Here is a 16620-nt window from a genome sequence, read left to right on the forward strand (position 1 = left end):
TCAGGCTGGGATTCCATCTGTACCTCACCTACTGCACTAAAGGTGGATGTCAGGGCTGTGCTGCGGCGGGGGTGGGGATGATAAGAGAGGGAGCTGGAAGATGAAGGGATCAAGAGATGAAGAGATGCTCAGCTGGTAGTTTCTGCGCCTTTCCCTCCTCTCTCCTATCCCCTGTTCTGTGGGTTGTGGATTGCCTGAGCAGACATTTGTGGAAAATGCTGTAGAAACACAGCGCCCTAGGCCTTCTGCAGCTCTCTGGAAATCTAAATTCTAAATCTAAGATTAGAGAGAGAGTATGCATCTTTGTATGTATCAATGTATGCATCTTTCCATCATGTTCTCTCCATCGCTCTTCCTCTTTTATGTGGCTACTGCTTTAAGCATTCACACACTGACAATTTCACATCGAAAAACATCTCTATTTTAATTTTTCCCTGAAAAGTCTTTCCCTGAAAGACTTTCATTTAGTGATGGTCTCAGAGGCCAATTTCATAGCAGGTGCTCCATAAATACCTGTTGATGAATGAATGAATACATGGAAAGATCATTGTTACATAAAATAATAAACAAAGGGAGGTACTAGATTATAATTCTAAATAACTTTGGCAGGAATTACTTGCAACTCCAGGGGTATTTCCTGGTAAACAGAGAGGAGAAGATCAAGAATCTTCAATAGCTATGCTCTAAGCCTTGTCTTAGAGTTAAAACAGGACAGGGAATATGGGGGGAGGACAAATCAATATGGAAATTAATTAAAAGGAGGAGTTAAAAATTACTTTCATGGGGCCAGCCCTGTGGCACAGTGGTTAAGTTTGGCACACTCTGCTTTGGTGGCCAGGGTTCACGGGTTTGGATACCCGGCGCAGACCTACACCACTCATCAGTCATGCTGTGGTGGCAACCCACATATAAAGTGAAGGAAGATTGGAACAGGTGTTAGCTCAGGGTGAATCTTCCTCAGCACACACACAAAAATTACTTTCTTGTAATGTCCTATTCCTAGAAAAATGACATCTTGAAAATGATGCTCATGCTTTCAAATACTGACTAAAATGCAGTTGCACTGATGCTTTTTTAAAAGTCAAACAGAAGTCTGGCTGCAGGCAAGATGAACTCAGTAATAGCAGAGTCTACATGGATAGGATGGGAAGCAGAATTCTTCCTCAGTTGCTCAATGTTGCAGGTGCAGAATCATTCGAGAAGCTTCCCATGATCTCAGAATCACTTAGCGTTTGGGATTTCTTCATGTGGGTGGAGTCTTGCAGGCCGAGGAAGCATGTGGATGGACTTCAGTTGGTCTGGGAACACCGATTTGGGGGCAATCTGTGTGTGTATGGTCACAGCTCATCTCCGTGCAGATGGGGTGGCCATGGTTTTCCAATGGACATACTGCTTACAATCCTTAAGTGTCATGAGTTAACGTCAACCCTTCTCCTTGGCAGGCTGTTGGCCAAAGCCAGCACTAAATATACAGGCTATTCACGTTGCTTCAAAGTCTCTTCCTAAATCTTGTCGGCTGAGGAAATAATCTAAGCCTGTCAGAGGAACATTCTAGGGTGGGAAAAATGCTCCCATCATGCTGCAGTAAAATAAGTTAGTCAGGTTGGATTAGGCGAGCCCCAAAGTCCGCAAATATACATTTGTTAAGTAAGCTTATTGACCGATCTTCTAGAAAACCAAGCCAAAACTCACTTTCAAAGTCTCTTTTCCACCTCCTTGGGCAAAACACACAATGGGGATCTTGCCACCATAGTTGGAATCTGTAAAACATAATGCGTAAAACTTATTTTGGGTTTATTAGAAATATTTGCCTACCTCAAGAAGGAGGTGGACCAGGAGCTTCTGTCCTGTGAGTCCAGGGTGTGGGGTGATGGCTACAGATCAGACTTGACTATCTTCCCACTGGTCAGGATGGATACGTCTCTGTATCCCAGCCAGTAATGGCATGACATGTATCACATCGCAATTTGTTAATGCTACTTAAAATGCTAAAGTCTTTTACTTTTGCTAATATTTATTAGGCCAGGTTCAAGTTTATCCTTATAATAATTATACTCTCACTCATTTGCATAATCCTATGCTTTCTTGAGTGGGTGAGAAATTTGCATAACTGTGTTCTCTCAAGGGAGAGCATTGCATATATAAACATCTTTCTTTGCGTACGTCCCGTTGAGAGAGGAAAAGGGTTGAGAACATCTCCAGCGAGTCTCTGTCATGGAGTCTATCACTACATCATGAGAGAATTGGTTCCACAACAGGACACATCTCAACCACAGGAAGACAGAGAGCGTCACTTTCCATTGCAAATAAAGGCTTTCACTCAATTGTTGCATTCTCCCCTTGAAACCATTGTTTTAGGTGGTTCTGTTATATAGAAGTAGCCAAAATTCAAAGAACTAAACCATCAACTGTTCAACTAGTGGGTTGGTTTTTATCATTTCTACCCTAGTTAATTGCATTGCTTTGTGCTCTCATATTTGCCATGGTGGATGGTATTTGTTCTTAAGTGTTGTCTCGCAGAAGAAGAGACAGCAGGCTTTCTATGCTGACCAACCAGAGTGGGACAAGACAGTATTTGTCATTGCTCCAGCACGTCGAAGGGTACCTATCACAGTGACCCAGGCAGAAGTACTCCTAGGATGTCAAAGAAAGAAGAGAAATAATGGCTCTTCTTTGGGAACAAGACCTAATTGGGTAGGTTCATCGTGCTGCACTCAGTAATTGGGAGCTACTGTTGGGAGTGCTGCTGCTCTGGTTATGGCATGTGGCTGACCTCCCACTTTCTAAACACCGACCTTGAATAGTGCGCTCGGAGATGTACTTCTCCAGCTGATCCCGGAGCTTCGCTTCCACCGTGGGGTGTCCGTGGCAGCCGTTGTCGACCAGCAGCAAGTGCGTATGATTGTTGTCCAGGATGTAGAGCGGGTCTCTCTTGAAGTCATCCATAATGTACTGAGCTGAAAAATACTCCTGAAATGCACAAAGGAACTTGCCTTTGAGATTTTATAAGCTGGACAAGATGCATGATGATATTTTATATGTTCATATGAAGGCTAGCCTTTCGGGTTCAACTATACTGATGCCTCCTCCCAGATTCCTAGGTTCAAAAGGGTCTTAGAGATCTTACAATGCAGGCTTTCATTCTAAATATGAAGAAACAAAGGTTGAAAATGGGTAGGTCACTTGCCTATTGTCACATAAATGGCCAGTGACAGTGTAAGAATCAGATCCCCAATCCAGTTCTTGTTCCGTTGACCTGAGCTCTTATGTATAAATTCATCGAAACTGACAGCATTCAGGAAAGTGTGTATGTATATGAACACACACACACACACACACACACACACACATATATCCAGACACACAGATATTTATATGTATATACACACACATATATGTAAGTACATACAATATACACACACACACTCTCTCTATATGTATATATGCACATATACACACACACACATATATTTGAGTGTGTCTATCTGGACACAGGTAGAGGTAGACATTGACATAATCACATACATATTTGTCTGGCATCTATCATATGCCAAGACCTGTGCCAGAGTCTAGGGATTAAAAAATGAATAAAATGGAATCTTCACCCTTGCAAAGAGCATAGTTACAGGACCACAAAAAGAAGCAATCAAACAGATACTTTGTCACAACACTTAACAGCAAAGAATAAAAAACTGATGCAGGAATATGAAGAAAGGAGTTCCTGACCATCACGTCCCATTCAAAGGTGTTTAGTTTCTAAAGTATCAGGGTTGCATTAAAAGGTGTTTCAACCCAAACTGCAAGAGTACAAGTTAAGTTGAAAAGTCAGTGAGAAGAGGAAGGTTATTGACTCTATTAACAGAATATACACAATCAGAAGAAAGGCAGAACGAAAAGTAGAATTCATATGTAACAGTTCTATTCTCCAGTGGCCCTTGCCCCAGCAGGAGCTCCCGTCAGGAGAGCCCTGGACAGATGAGATAATATTTGCAAGGCAGGCATCCAAGCATTTCACGGAGGAGCGCTACAAACTTTTCTTGAACAACTAATTCCCATTTCACTTATATCCTTCCAGAACACAACACTGATTCCAAAACCTTAACGAGGAAAGAATCAGAAAAGGAAAAGCCAAAGGTCAAGCTCTCTAATGAACAAGGATACAAAATTCTTAAAACACCGTTCACTAATTAAACTCAGCAGGATTATTCAGGAGCAATTAGTGTTGTTTCCAGGAGTCAGTCCGTTAGAATACGGTTTAAAGGAGAAAAATAACCCAATAGAGGCAAAAAGATATTTAATACTCAACATTCATTCCCACTTTAAAAAATTATACACTAGAAATGAAAGGATGGTTCCCTACAATACTTTTTAAAAATATATGTAAATTGAACTTTTAGACAAATCCTATTTACTGGTGAAACACTACACTCACCGCTAACCACCTGTCAGGATACCTGTTATCATGACTATTATCGGACATTACTCTGCCAAGGCAACAAAATGAGCAAAAAATGCAAGATATAACTAAATGGAAGAGTTGTTTTAAAAAGTAACAATATATACCAATAATACGTTTGCGAACAGAGAACAGCCAGACAATCTACTGAAAAACTATTAGAACAAAGACAAGAGTTCATAAAATGTTTGATTCAAAACAACAAATCACTATTTTTATACACACCAGCAAAAATCACTTCAAAAATTACATTGAATAAAGACCCCATTCACAAAAATTAAAAAATTAAAAATCTCTAGAAATAACGTTAAGAAGAAATAGGTAGGACCCAAAGAGGAAAACTGTAAACTTTCCTGAAAGACACAGACTTGCATAAATTGTCACTGGACAAGGACCTGATAGCATAACAATCACATTTTTTCCTGCAGCAACTTACAGGTTTAATTTGATTCCACTTAGTGAGTGTGAAATTTTATTGTGTTGTTTTGTCTTTTGTGTTTGTTGTGTTGGGTTGTATCTTTACAAAGGGATTTTAAAGTTTAAATAACAAGAATAATGAGTAGAGACTTGAGCTATCTTTTTTCTTTTTCTTTTTTTTTTTTTTTTTTTTTTTTGCTAAGGAAGATTGACCCTGAGCATTAGCATCTGTTGTCAGTCTTCCTCTACTCTGTATGTGGGTCGCTGCTACAACACGGCCACTGACAAGTGGTGTAGGTCCGTGCCTGGGAACCAGATCTGGGCCACCGAAGTGGAGCACACCAAACTTGACCACTAGGCCACAGGGCCAGCCCCTGAGCTATCCTTTTTAACATGACAATAATTTTTAAAGTGTAGTGCTGACTCAAGAAAAAACAGCTGATGGAAGATGAGAAAAAAACCCTAGAAAAGATCCTCAAAATTATGTAAAACTTTAGTGCTTGTGAAATGCAGTATTGTTTCAGCCAGCTGCATTTGGATCCCAGTAGAGCCCCCGTGGTGAGGTTTGTAATGAGGCCATGAGTAGAAAGAGATGTCTGACGAAGTCATTATGAACAATTATGAGGTTCAACTTATGCAAAAGATCAAACGCCGTTGTTCGTGGAGGGCAGAAAAGAAACAAGGAAGTCAGCCACAAGGTCATGGGTTTCCTGCAAAACTACTCTATCGTTAACAGAAACATAAAAGGATAACAATTAGCACTGTAATTTGAGTATCTAAAAATAATCTATGCTTATAGTAGAAAACATGGAAAATGCAGAAAAGTAAAAGGAAAATTAAAATCACACTAAATTCCACAACTCAGTGATAGTCCCCATCAAGATTTTAGTGCATTTCTTTCTTTTCCAGGCATGGATTGATTTACATAGTTTTCATAATTTTCTATTTAAAATTGTAAATATTTTCCATACTAGGAAAACCTTTGGAAATAGTATTTTAAAGGTTCAACAATTTTCCCTCAAGTTTTGTGTAATCTACCTGAAGATTCTCCTATTATTAATATAACTAGATATTTAGGTTCATGTCAATTCTTGCTACTATAAGAAATATTTTAACGATATATTTGTCCAAATATTAAATTCCCTAGTGATGTATTTATGATTATTGGATATATATTATGAAGCTTTCATGCTCTTGATACATATCTCCAAAGATTTTTCCAGAAAGGGCACAAATTTGTTCATTCTCCAGCAATTTACAAAGATCTCATGCTTCTGTATGTGCTGGAGACTATAAATATTTTTTAAATTAGCTATTAATAGACTTTTTTTAAATTGTGACTAGGTGAAGCCATCTGGCCAAGAGTAATTTTGGAGATAATTTTTTATCTTCCTTTAAGCTCATTCATTGATAATTCATCTAGTCAGATTTTCTAGTTCTTTTCGAATCAGTTTTTTAAAAGTTATAGTTTCACAGAAAAATATAAATTCCCACGAGATCTTCAAATTTATTGAGACACAGTTGTATGCAGCATCCACATAATTTTTCTCAACATTTATTATTATATTTGATTTCTTGGTCCTATTTATTCCTTAAATTAAATTGTTAAAACTATTTCAGAGAAAAAAGAATATTTCTATTCTTTCTCTTTTTTCTTTTCTAATTAATTTATTGCTGATTGATTATTATTTTTCTCCTCCTGCCCTTCTTAAGTTTTGTTGGTGTTGTTACTTTTCAAACCTATTAATTTGAATACTGCTGTGGTTAAAGGACTATGAACCATGGCTCTGCCACTTACCAGCCATGTGAGTTAAGGAAGTTTCTTACTTTCTCCATGTCACAGTTTTCTCATCTATAATGAGAGGTAATAATGGTTCTTAACTCATAGGACTGTTGCAAAGATTAAATGAGTTATTATATATAAAACACTTAGAATGGAATCCAATACATAGTGAGTACTATTAAATAAGTGTTAGCTATTATTGTTATTATTATTATTGAGTTATTTTCACTAATAAAGGTAAACAACTACGAATTTCACTCTTGATGCAGCTTTGGCCATACATTGTTAGCCTTAACATGAAATGTTTTCATTTTCATTGCTTTCTAAGTGACCTGCAATTACAGTCATCACTCAGCATCCTTGGGGGATTAGTTTCAAGACCCCCCTTGGAGACCAAAATCCGAGGATGCTCAGTCCCTTAGTTGGCCCTCTGCATCCAAATATCCAACTAGTAAACCCAGTACGTATACCACCTGCAATTGGTTGAATCCATGGATGCAGAATCAGAAGATATGGAAGGCTAACTGCATAATTTTGAAAGTTCTTTTTTTTTTGGAAGACTGGCCCTGAGCTAACATCTGTGCCTATCTTCCTCTAGTTTATATGTGGGGTGCCTGCCACAGCATGGCTGACAAGCAGTGCATAGGTCTGCACCAGGGATCCGAACCGGCGAATCCTGGGTCACCAAAGTGGAACATGCAAACTTTACCACTGTGCCACCGGGCCAGCCCTTGAAAGTTCTTTTTTGACCCAACAGCTATTTAATAAGAAGGTTGTTTGATTGTTTGTTCTTAATTTCCAAGTGATTGGCATTTTCTGTTTAATCTTTATAGATTCATTTCAGATTTTACTTCTTGACAGAGAATGGGTCCTATAAACTCCCACCAGGGAAATATTGAAGTCTTTTGTTGTTGTTCCAATTCACAGGTAAAAATACTTTCTTTACAGGGTCATTTTTGCGATTCTATGAATTAATATATGTAACGTGTCCACCAGGGCGATGATGATTATACAACACCGAGTAGACTCCTATGCACACAACAAAACATCGCTAACAGATAACAGCATTCTTTCCCACCCAGCTGTCCACTGTCCTCAGACTCCTCCCCAGGCCGCTCTCACCCTGAAGGTGGCATTTGATGTGAGGCCATCTCGCCATCCCTGGCCGAGCGTCTGGTAATAACAATAAAAGCTACTATTCAACCTGCATAATTAATTTATCCCACAACAACACAAGGTCATGATTATAAAAACTTAGAGAAGGGATCTCGCTCAGACTATGCAGCTGTCAAAAGATCGGTCACTCGCACCCAGACCTCCGGGACCCCAAAGCCCACCCTCCTCCCACTCCACCGTGGGAGACACTCAGGAAATGCCCCCCCACTCTCCTCTTTCCCGCAGGAACCTCAACAATAGTCACAGACACAAAAGTAAAATAATTTCTAAAAATAAAAAGAACCACAGTGATTCCCCAAATCCCGAACATTTACTGCATAAACTTGTAAGGAGTCCCGGATGCAAGACAGTGTGGAGTAAACTGCGATTTCTGAGCATCTGGCCCAAAGCTTCTGAGTAAAGAACACCTTTTGTTTAAGGAGGTCCTCAATTCACTAGAAATGCTGTTTTCAAAATTCCATACTTGATACAAAACCCCACATCTACCTTGTATTTCTAACATGAAATTCGCATTTCATTACTCTCTAAATATGCTAACGGGAAATTTTGGGAAGGGGCATCTCACAGCCCTCTTAATGCCAAATTAACCAGGGGCCACAGCATTCATTTCACTTCCTGTGAGTGTGGCCAAGCAACAAAGGCATGGGAGCCAGGACTGGAACCCTCTGGGGACAGATTCAGCTCATGGTTATAAAGAATAAAGAAACTGATTCTACCACAATTTGCTGAAAACAAATCTTAATGAACAAAACACATCCATGGGTAACTCCTTCCCAGGAGTTCTTTGATTATGTCATCCTTATTTTTAATCCCTGAGGTTCCAAAGATGCTCCTTGTAAGGCCGCCTTCCCTAGGAGCTGACTGCGCCACAGAGCCCCATGCTGTGGTCTTTCTCCCACATGAGTGACCTCACAGACCTCCTCCGGACCCACCCGTACCTCAGCATCGCAATTCCTGATGAGGGTGTCCCTGTTGGAGACCATGCCCCAAGCCGCTATGCCAATGGCCACGATGTTCTCCTCCGAGCTCCTGCTGATGGTGTTGTCTCTCACCACCTCCCCGATGTACTTCATCAGGCCATAGTGGGTGCCTCCAGTGAGGATCCAAGCGCCTGTCAAGTAACGAGAGGAGCACGCGCTCAGCTGGCTCGGGTTCCCTTCCTGTGCTCACAGACCCCTAAAGAAGCTCCCGTCCCAGGAGTACCAGGACGCAGCACTGCCACCCCACTTTGGAAAGGGCCTCGCCTACGACCGTATGGAAGGGAAGGAGAAGAGGATCTCAGTGTTTCTAAGAGATGCTGGTTTAAAAAAATACAGATTCTGGACCTCATGGTAAATCTCCATCATCAGACTCTCTGGCAGGTGGGCCAGGGACTCTGCATCTTTAACCAGCCTCTCAGGTAAATCTTTTTATGGATAATAAATACCTGGCCTGAGCCTTTGAGCAAGTTAGGCAGTGCCTCCATGGAAAGTGGAGCACGCTCCCAAGGCTCCGACCCCCACCTCCCAGACCCCCACGTGGGTGGGTCTCCGTGACCTTCCTGGCATGACCTTGGTGCCTACAATTTAACTCTACTTTAGAACCACACAATTTTGCATACTGCTATCTTAAGGTTTTGATGTGATGATCTTCACAAGGTCAAGGGTTTTGAATTTTTGTTTTGTTTTTGTTTTCGAATTGAAGTAAATAAAATACCTACAAAATATTATTTTGCATAATAATAGACTATAAAGTTGGAAATGACTCTGCTCTAATCTGCTACCCATGCAGGAATCCAGCCCGAGGGACGGTCCCAGCCTCCCTTCATTAGCTCTGGTCATGGAAGTGTCAGGAATCCTGAGTGAGGGAGCCCTCTGCTCCAACAGTCAGAAGGGGCCTCTGTCCACCATTTGTCTCCGTTCTCTAATTTTACTGCTGTCTTCAGCAGTGAGGAACAAGCTTAGTCAACTCCCACGTAGAAGTATGTCCAATATTTTACTTCCAACATTTTAAGGCAAATGTGATGCAGTCCTTAGAATTTTCATACCCGAAATTCAGCCAGTTCTCAGAGGATGTGATTCCAGACCCGTCAGCACCCAATCTCCTTCCTCCAGACAGATTTCAAGAGTCAATACCTCCCCCCCTTTAAAATGAGACAACAGGAAGTGAAGGAGCTCTCCGGGGGCCAATGCTGAGCACAATGAGACCATTAACATCCCCTCTCTGGCCCCTCACTTCACCTAAGAAGCTGTCCCAGGCCAGGAACTTCTGTCTGTTTTGTTCTGCTATATTCCCATCACCTAAAACAATTCCTGACACATAGTAGGCATTTCATAAGAACATTAAATGAATGAATGATGTGTGTTCAGGATTTAACAAGGAACTGAGTTAGTTTCATGACAAAGTAACTACTCACGGTGGCCCTCTCTGGTTCATCAGGAAATTGAGAGGAATACATGGTGGGGGATCTCAGTTTCTTCTTGACATTAAGGAAAAACTCATATCTAAAATAAGCCACCTAGCTCCTTAGTGCTGTCAGTCAACTAATATTCCTAATAAAGAAGCTTTTAAAATGTTAGGCTTGGGTAAATGAAATCTACTCATAAGGAAACATGAGTCAAACTCAAATTGAGGGGCAGTCTGCAAAAACAGTTTGTCTACAGTCTTCAGAAATGTCCTGAACAGCCGAGAAAGACAAAGAATAGTTCGAGATGAATGAACGTTTTTTAGCTTGCTATGATAAAAAAAAAAAAAAAGCTGAATGCATTGGAGTCCAGATAGAGAAAAAAATTTTTGTTTTTTGCTCTAAAGGACATTGTTGGGATAATAGCAAAATTAAAATATGGACGGTTTGTTAGGGAACAGTATTGGTCCACGTTAACTTTCTCGGGTTTGAAAATTGTGAGAAGTTATAGGAGAGAACATCCTGTTCCTAGGAGAAGCATGCTGACATACTTGGGGGCAGAGGGCCATGATGCCCGCAATTTACTCTCAATTGATTGAAAAAAAATCATAATATGTGGATATTTATGGAAGGAGATCAGACAAATGTGGGAAAATGTTAAGATCTGGTGAATCCAAATGAAGGATGTGCAGATGTTCACTGTGTTATTCTTACTACTCTTCTGCAGGTTTGAAATTTTTCATAATAAAAAGTTAAAAAGAAAAAGAAATGCTAAGCTGAACATCTGTAGTAACAGAGCCACTGTTATTTATTTTGATCTCTATCATAGACTTTCGTGGCGCTGACCACCTCACAGGCACTGTCACTATTTCCAAAATAGCATCCTTGATCTCAAAATTAAAGAGCAAACGAATTAAACTTTCCTTTTTGAAAGGAATCTCCTTTTCGCCAGAGTATTCCGGGTAAAATATTATATGCAGAAATGAAATGAAAACCTTAGAAGATTAACTGAAATATAAAATCACCCGCAAGGAAGTACCTTAACGCTGATTTTAAAGTTACTTTGCGAAACCTCCCACCATGTGCCAGAGCTCCCTGCCTGTCCATCATTTGAGGATCTCTCCTTTAAAAAGATCATGATTACTCATGTCTTTCTAGAGCATCTGGATCCTGCGCATGAATTGCATTGCGAATTTCCGTCTCCGAAGAGGCTGCGCAGCCAGGATGGACTAACTGGCTGGCGCAATTTCCCAGGACCTCAGGGACCGTCCGCAATTTCCCGGACCGCAGGGACCGCGCGCACCTTTCGATTGCGCGATGTAGATCAGGCGGCTGAAGATCTTGCGCATGCGCGGCTTCAGGGCGAAGTTTTTGGCGCCGCCGGTCACGGAAATGACAAGGTTGGGCGTTTTCAGGTGCCAGTGCTGGGTCAGCAGCTCGTAGAGGGTTTCCGCGTCGGTGTCGCAGGACAATCGGATGTACTGTGGGGGAGAGGGAAAGGACAGGGTGGGCGCTGTCCACCTGGCGGTTGGGGTGTAGCCGCTGACCTGCCCCTGCGGGAAGGGGCGAGGGGAGGGGACCGCAGCTAAAGAGGGTCCCAGGCAGGGAAGAGCAAGGGAAGCAGTAAACTAGGGGACGTGGCTGCCACTGAAGGGCCCTCCCAGCCATCGGGAGAACTTGGGACTTGCAGGCAGTGGGACACCTGAGAGGGCTGAGGTTTACACCTGAGGGAGCCCTCGAACGGTAGGGTCGACTACAGATGGAGGAACAAGACAGGCAGGGAGAGCTGTGGGGCGGCAAGCGATTCGGTGACCCATCCTGGGCCAGGGGCCCTGGGAAGAGACAGCGGTGGACGGAGCTGGGTCACTTTCTAGGGCTGCAACCATGGGGCTTGGGGACAGGAAGAGTCAAGGCCCAGGCTTCTAGCTGTCTGTGGATGTTTCTGCCATTGAGCAGAGGACACGGGAGAGTTTAAGAATACGCACTTTCCAATCCTTAAACATTGTTGTCAAACCTCGTGTAAGAGCCTGCCATGTGGGTGTGCAGAGGGAAATGTCACCTTATTCCGGGCCATATGTATTCTCAAGAATGCCATACACCAAACTAAAGGGGGTGATTCACAGAAGTGTTCATCGGGCCTTTTGTAGCAGTGGGGGTCACCGTGGATGCTACACGAATGCCTGCAGTGTTCGCAGAAAAAGGCTGCTGGGCGATCAGCCAGTCATCGTCTCTGGAGTTCTCCAGTTGCACATAATCTAATCACAGCTTTTGACTTTTACAGGATTTATCTTTTTCTGCAAAAGTTTTTGCATTGACTGCCTATCTCTCCCACCTTCACGCTATTAGACAATTCAAGGTGGCCCAAGTTGTGTTGGTAAATGAATTAGCCAGCTCAAGTAGAAAGCCATTGCTTACCTTCCCTTTCCTCCCCAGAGTCTCAAACTGAATATCTCCAAAGGCATCTGTTGGAAATTCCTTGGTGTGTTTCTTGTAATTCCATTTCTCGTTTTGGTTGATCTGCGTGCCTTCAATGTGCTGGCTCTGGGCATAGCCACACTTGCACACGTTTTCCCTGAGCAGAATGATATTCACAGGAAGGAAAGGATTTCATTAAACTTACTTAAATAGTTTGTCACGTTTTTAGAATGTCACACATTATCAGCTTAAATAAACGCAAAAAGAGATTTGACCATCAGGTCTTATTTTCAGACCATTTACATTATCTCAGTTGACTGTTCAAAAATTATCTTGGTGTTGTCCCCCTGTTGTCTATTGTCTGTTCACCAAAAAGCTGGCTCTGTGTTGAAAACTGAGATATAAGGAGAGCAGACCCTGCCCTCATGGAGTCTGTCCTCTACATAAGTGGACATGAGGTTCTTGTGGGATAGAGTCTTAGAAATCTGGAGACTATTTATGCAGCTTCCTGCATGGTTTATAACACACAGGAGCCCTGGAGCAGGCCTTGGTGCCAGCCCTGCCAGTTTGCCTGGCCCATCACCCTCTTCTGAAATGAAGCAAGCCTTCACCATGGGCTCTACTCCCTGGAGAGAGGTGGTCCCCTGGCAGGAGCCCAAAAGGTTCCAGAGTTTAGAGAGACCATCCTTTCACTGCTGGACATCAGCTGTTTGGGAGACTGAATAATTTCTTCTAGACAAGGACAAATTGTGCAATAAATGAACACAATTTCTTCCCATTAACAGTGCAATAGAGCTAAATTTGTTTGTTCATGGACACCTATGCATGATAGGAAATTGGGAGAGGATGAAAAGATAGGCAGTAAGAGGTAAAACCCCTTCCCCTTCTCCTCCCCAACATACTGTAATCCTTCAAGAAACGTGGATTGAAAATCCACCTGGAGTCAGACCTGGCCGAGCTCCTCGCATCCAGAGATTAACTGAATGGGATTCCTGCCCTTGGGCTTCCTGTGATCTCTCGGGCATAGCTAAGTACAACACCAGGCGGAGGGCAGAGAGGAGCAGACAGAACACCTCCTTTATCCTTGCACAGTCCCTCTCCTGTCGGGCTTGCTGAGAGGGTTGGAAATGATGCAGAGCATCCTGCTGGGACATGAGACATGCCCTGGCAAGTGCCTTGAGGTTATGGTGGCACCATATGTGCAAAGCAAGGAATAGCAAAGGCAGTGGCAACAGAAAAGAAGCAAAAATGCAGTAAAAAAAAAAAAAATCAAAAAATACATTCCGTGACTACTTTGGCCCCTCTCGCCAGGGCCATATTGGATTCTGAGGGTTGTGGTCTCCAAATGGATGAACAAGAACCACAACAAAGATCCTAGTGTGGCCAGAGCAGCTCTCCCTAGGGAGACACTGCTCACCCTCCTCCTGGTTTCTTTCTGCCTGTCCCACCCACGTGCTTCTGCATCTCTCCCTGTTCTCTCTCCAATCAGTCTTTGGACAAGATTCAGAAGGGGGTCATGGCCAGTGGAGAAGGAGAACAGAGAGTTCTGTCCCAAGGAGGCTGGAGAGTGGCCAAGTGGGAGACATGTTTGGCCACTGAAAGAGGCTAGAGGGGCAGAGCTCTCCTTTTTCTGAGAGAGCAAAGACACTGGAGCAAGACAGGGCCACCCCCAGTGGCTGGCCAAACTTCCTGATTTGCACACAACACTCCCAGTTCATACTTGTTGCCCTAGTAGCATCAGTACCTCCATCTCTCTTATCAGTGTCCCCGGTCCCACAATAGTGAATGAATACGTTCACTGGTCTTCTTGCAAATAGTTTGTATCCTCATCCAGCCTGAGTAATTTTTGTGAAGTAGGGATTTTTGCCTTCCAGAAGATGGGCTTACGTGTACATGGCTGTCATGACCATGAACATGGCTGTTCTCAAGATTTTCCTCCTCACTATTGAACTTGTTTCCAATTGATAGATGGCAAGATGTAGGATTCATTCTAAAAACACCCTGTGGTGGTAGATCACGTTTCCATTTTACAAGATGATAATAGTGATAAGCATTTGTGTGACTATTTCTAAAAACATAATAGGAGCAGAAACTACGTGCTTTGTAGGCAAGGTTTTGACTGCACCAGAAGCAGATGGATTCCAGTGGCGGCCAAGATTCTGCTACCTGGATGCAGCTGGCTTCAATTGTGTCACATGGACCTGGATTTACTCTGCTGATAGAGATCTTTTTGGAGTACTGGAAGCCCAGGGTAACTGCCAAAGCCATTCAACAAAGAGATTTTATAATGAGGCACAAATGCATCCCGGTGGGAATCTTTGAAAGCATCTCACTCTCTTATGGGAGAGGCTGCCAGTGATCCATCAGTGTGGGTCCCTGCTGGAGAGGATACATTTGACATGGACCCTGGTGGGACTGTTCTCACTCTTCAACCTCAACGACACAATTGGATCAAGACAAGCCTGTTCATATAACCGGATCCTGTGGCACTGTCCACAGTTGATGGGCCCAGAGGTAGGAAGTTAGTCCAGGATTGACATAGGAATCCCTTTCTTGGGAATTTTGAGTTACAACAAAAAGAGCTGTTCCCATGTCTCCAGGTCTAGACCTGGTACATGGAGGATCCAGGCAATACAGCACAGTTGTATCTGCACAGAGAAAGAAGAAAGCAGGTGTGCAAGGAGAGGTGGAGATAAAATTAGACAGGACTTCTGGAGTCCCCGCATGTTCCGGCCATGGTTCCACCCATCCCACATGCTCAGCCACTTCTCTCTCTTAGGTTCTGTGTGGCATTCCTGTTTCTTTATAGTAAATCCCCCCTTTCAGGTTTAGCTAGCTTGAGTTCCTTGTAATCAAAAGTCTTAATTACTATAGAATATGGAAATTATCAGTATTCAAAATATATATCAGAACATTCAATATTTTCTAGAACTATAAAAACTGAGCTAGAGCCTGGATCCAAAATCACACCTCCAGCAGCACTCTTGCCTCCTTTCTGGAACAGTTCCCTGGGGCATCACTCAATTTGACCAAGAAAAAAAGTCAGCCATCATTGATCACAGTTTCTTGGGTCATTTCTCTTACTCAGTCCCAGGCATTTCCTGAGCCGAGGGTGCTGCCCATGGTCTCAGAGTCTTCCTCATTAGGGTCCAAGATGGCTTCCTCTCTCCTCTCGTTAGCTTTTACCACCCCACTATTCTCTGGGGTCTGTCCACACCCACCCAAGCTCATTGCAGGGTGGGGAGAGAATTCCCTCGCCCACTCATCCTGCTACAAGTGAAGATAGACTCTTGAGCCTTTTTCCTTCTAAGGGTAGGGCTGTGTCTCAGGTGACCTTGCCAGAGAGTTGTTGTGGCTCCATCTTCATGGTCTGCGGGCTGGGCTGGTAGCCCTCTAAGCATCAATTTGCATGAATTGCTTTACAAATGGAGAAGAGACAGAAGGCATTAGGAACCCAGATACCTGGAGGAGGGATAGAGGTGACAGAGAGGAGAGATGAAGAGGGCAGGAGAACAGCAGGTCCCCAGTTCTACCTCTCAGGCCAAATCTGAATCTTATAGCGCTACAGTGTCAATTAGGTAGTCACTAGCCACGTGTGGCTATTCAATTTTATATTTAAATCAGTCAAAATTAAAATTAAATGAATTCAATTCCTTGCTTGCACTAACTGCATTTCAAATGCTCAGTAGGCACATGTGGCTAGTGACTACCATTTTGGACAGTGCAGATATAGAATATTTCTATCATGGAGGAAGTTCTGTTGCACAGAGCAAGTACAGCAGAAGTAGAGTTCTTCCAGTTTCTATCTGGAACCCAGCAGGGCTGAGGCAGTGAGAACTGAAGAGAACGAAGGCATATCAGGGGCTTACAGCCTCAGGAGTGCCAAGAGAGGGCCACTGAGTTGGGTGGCAATGTCTCAGAGGGCATCTGCAGCAGGGGCAATTGTCGAGCATCACTCTCCGGTGACCAGTCAAGAAATAGACATCCGAA

At 42.9% G+C, this 16620-nt stretch overlaps 1 protein-coding gene across 1 annotated transcript in view; it reads right to left on the minus strand.

The window, feature by feature from the left end:
- TRPM8 (transient receptor potential cation channel subfamily M member 8) overlaps positions 1-16620 on the minus strand; it is a 76146-nt gene that overhangs the window by 53475 nt on the left and 6051 nt on the right. Inside the window, exons 3-7 of the mRNA XM_046644347.1 lie at positions 12631-12787; positions 11519-11696; positions 8771-8943; positions 2796-2970; positions 1693-1760 (exon numbers count right to left, since the gene is read on the minus strand). Coding sequence (XP_046500303.1) covers positions 1693-1760; positions 2796-2970; positions 8771-8943; positions 11519-11696; positions 12631-12787 — 751 coding nt within the window. The remainder of the gene's footprint in view (positions 1-1692; positions 1761-2795; positions 2971-8770; positions 8944-11518; positions 11697-12630; positions 12788-16620) is intronic.

Source organism: Equus quagga, chromosome 17 (genome assembly GCF_021613505.1).
Source record: "Equus quagga isolate Etosha38 chromosome 17, UCLA_HA_Equagga_1.0, whole genome shotgun sequence".
NCBI lineage: Eukaryota > Metazoa > Chordata > Mammalia > Perissodactyla > Equidae > Equus > Equus quagga.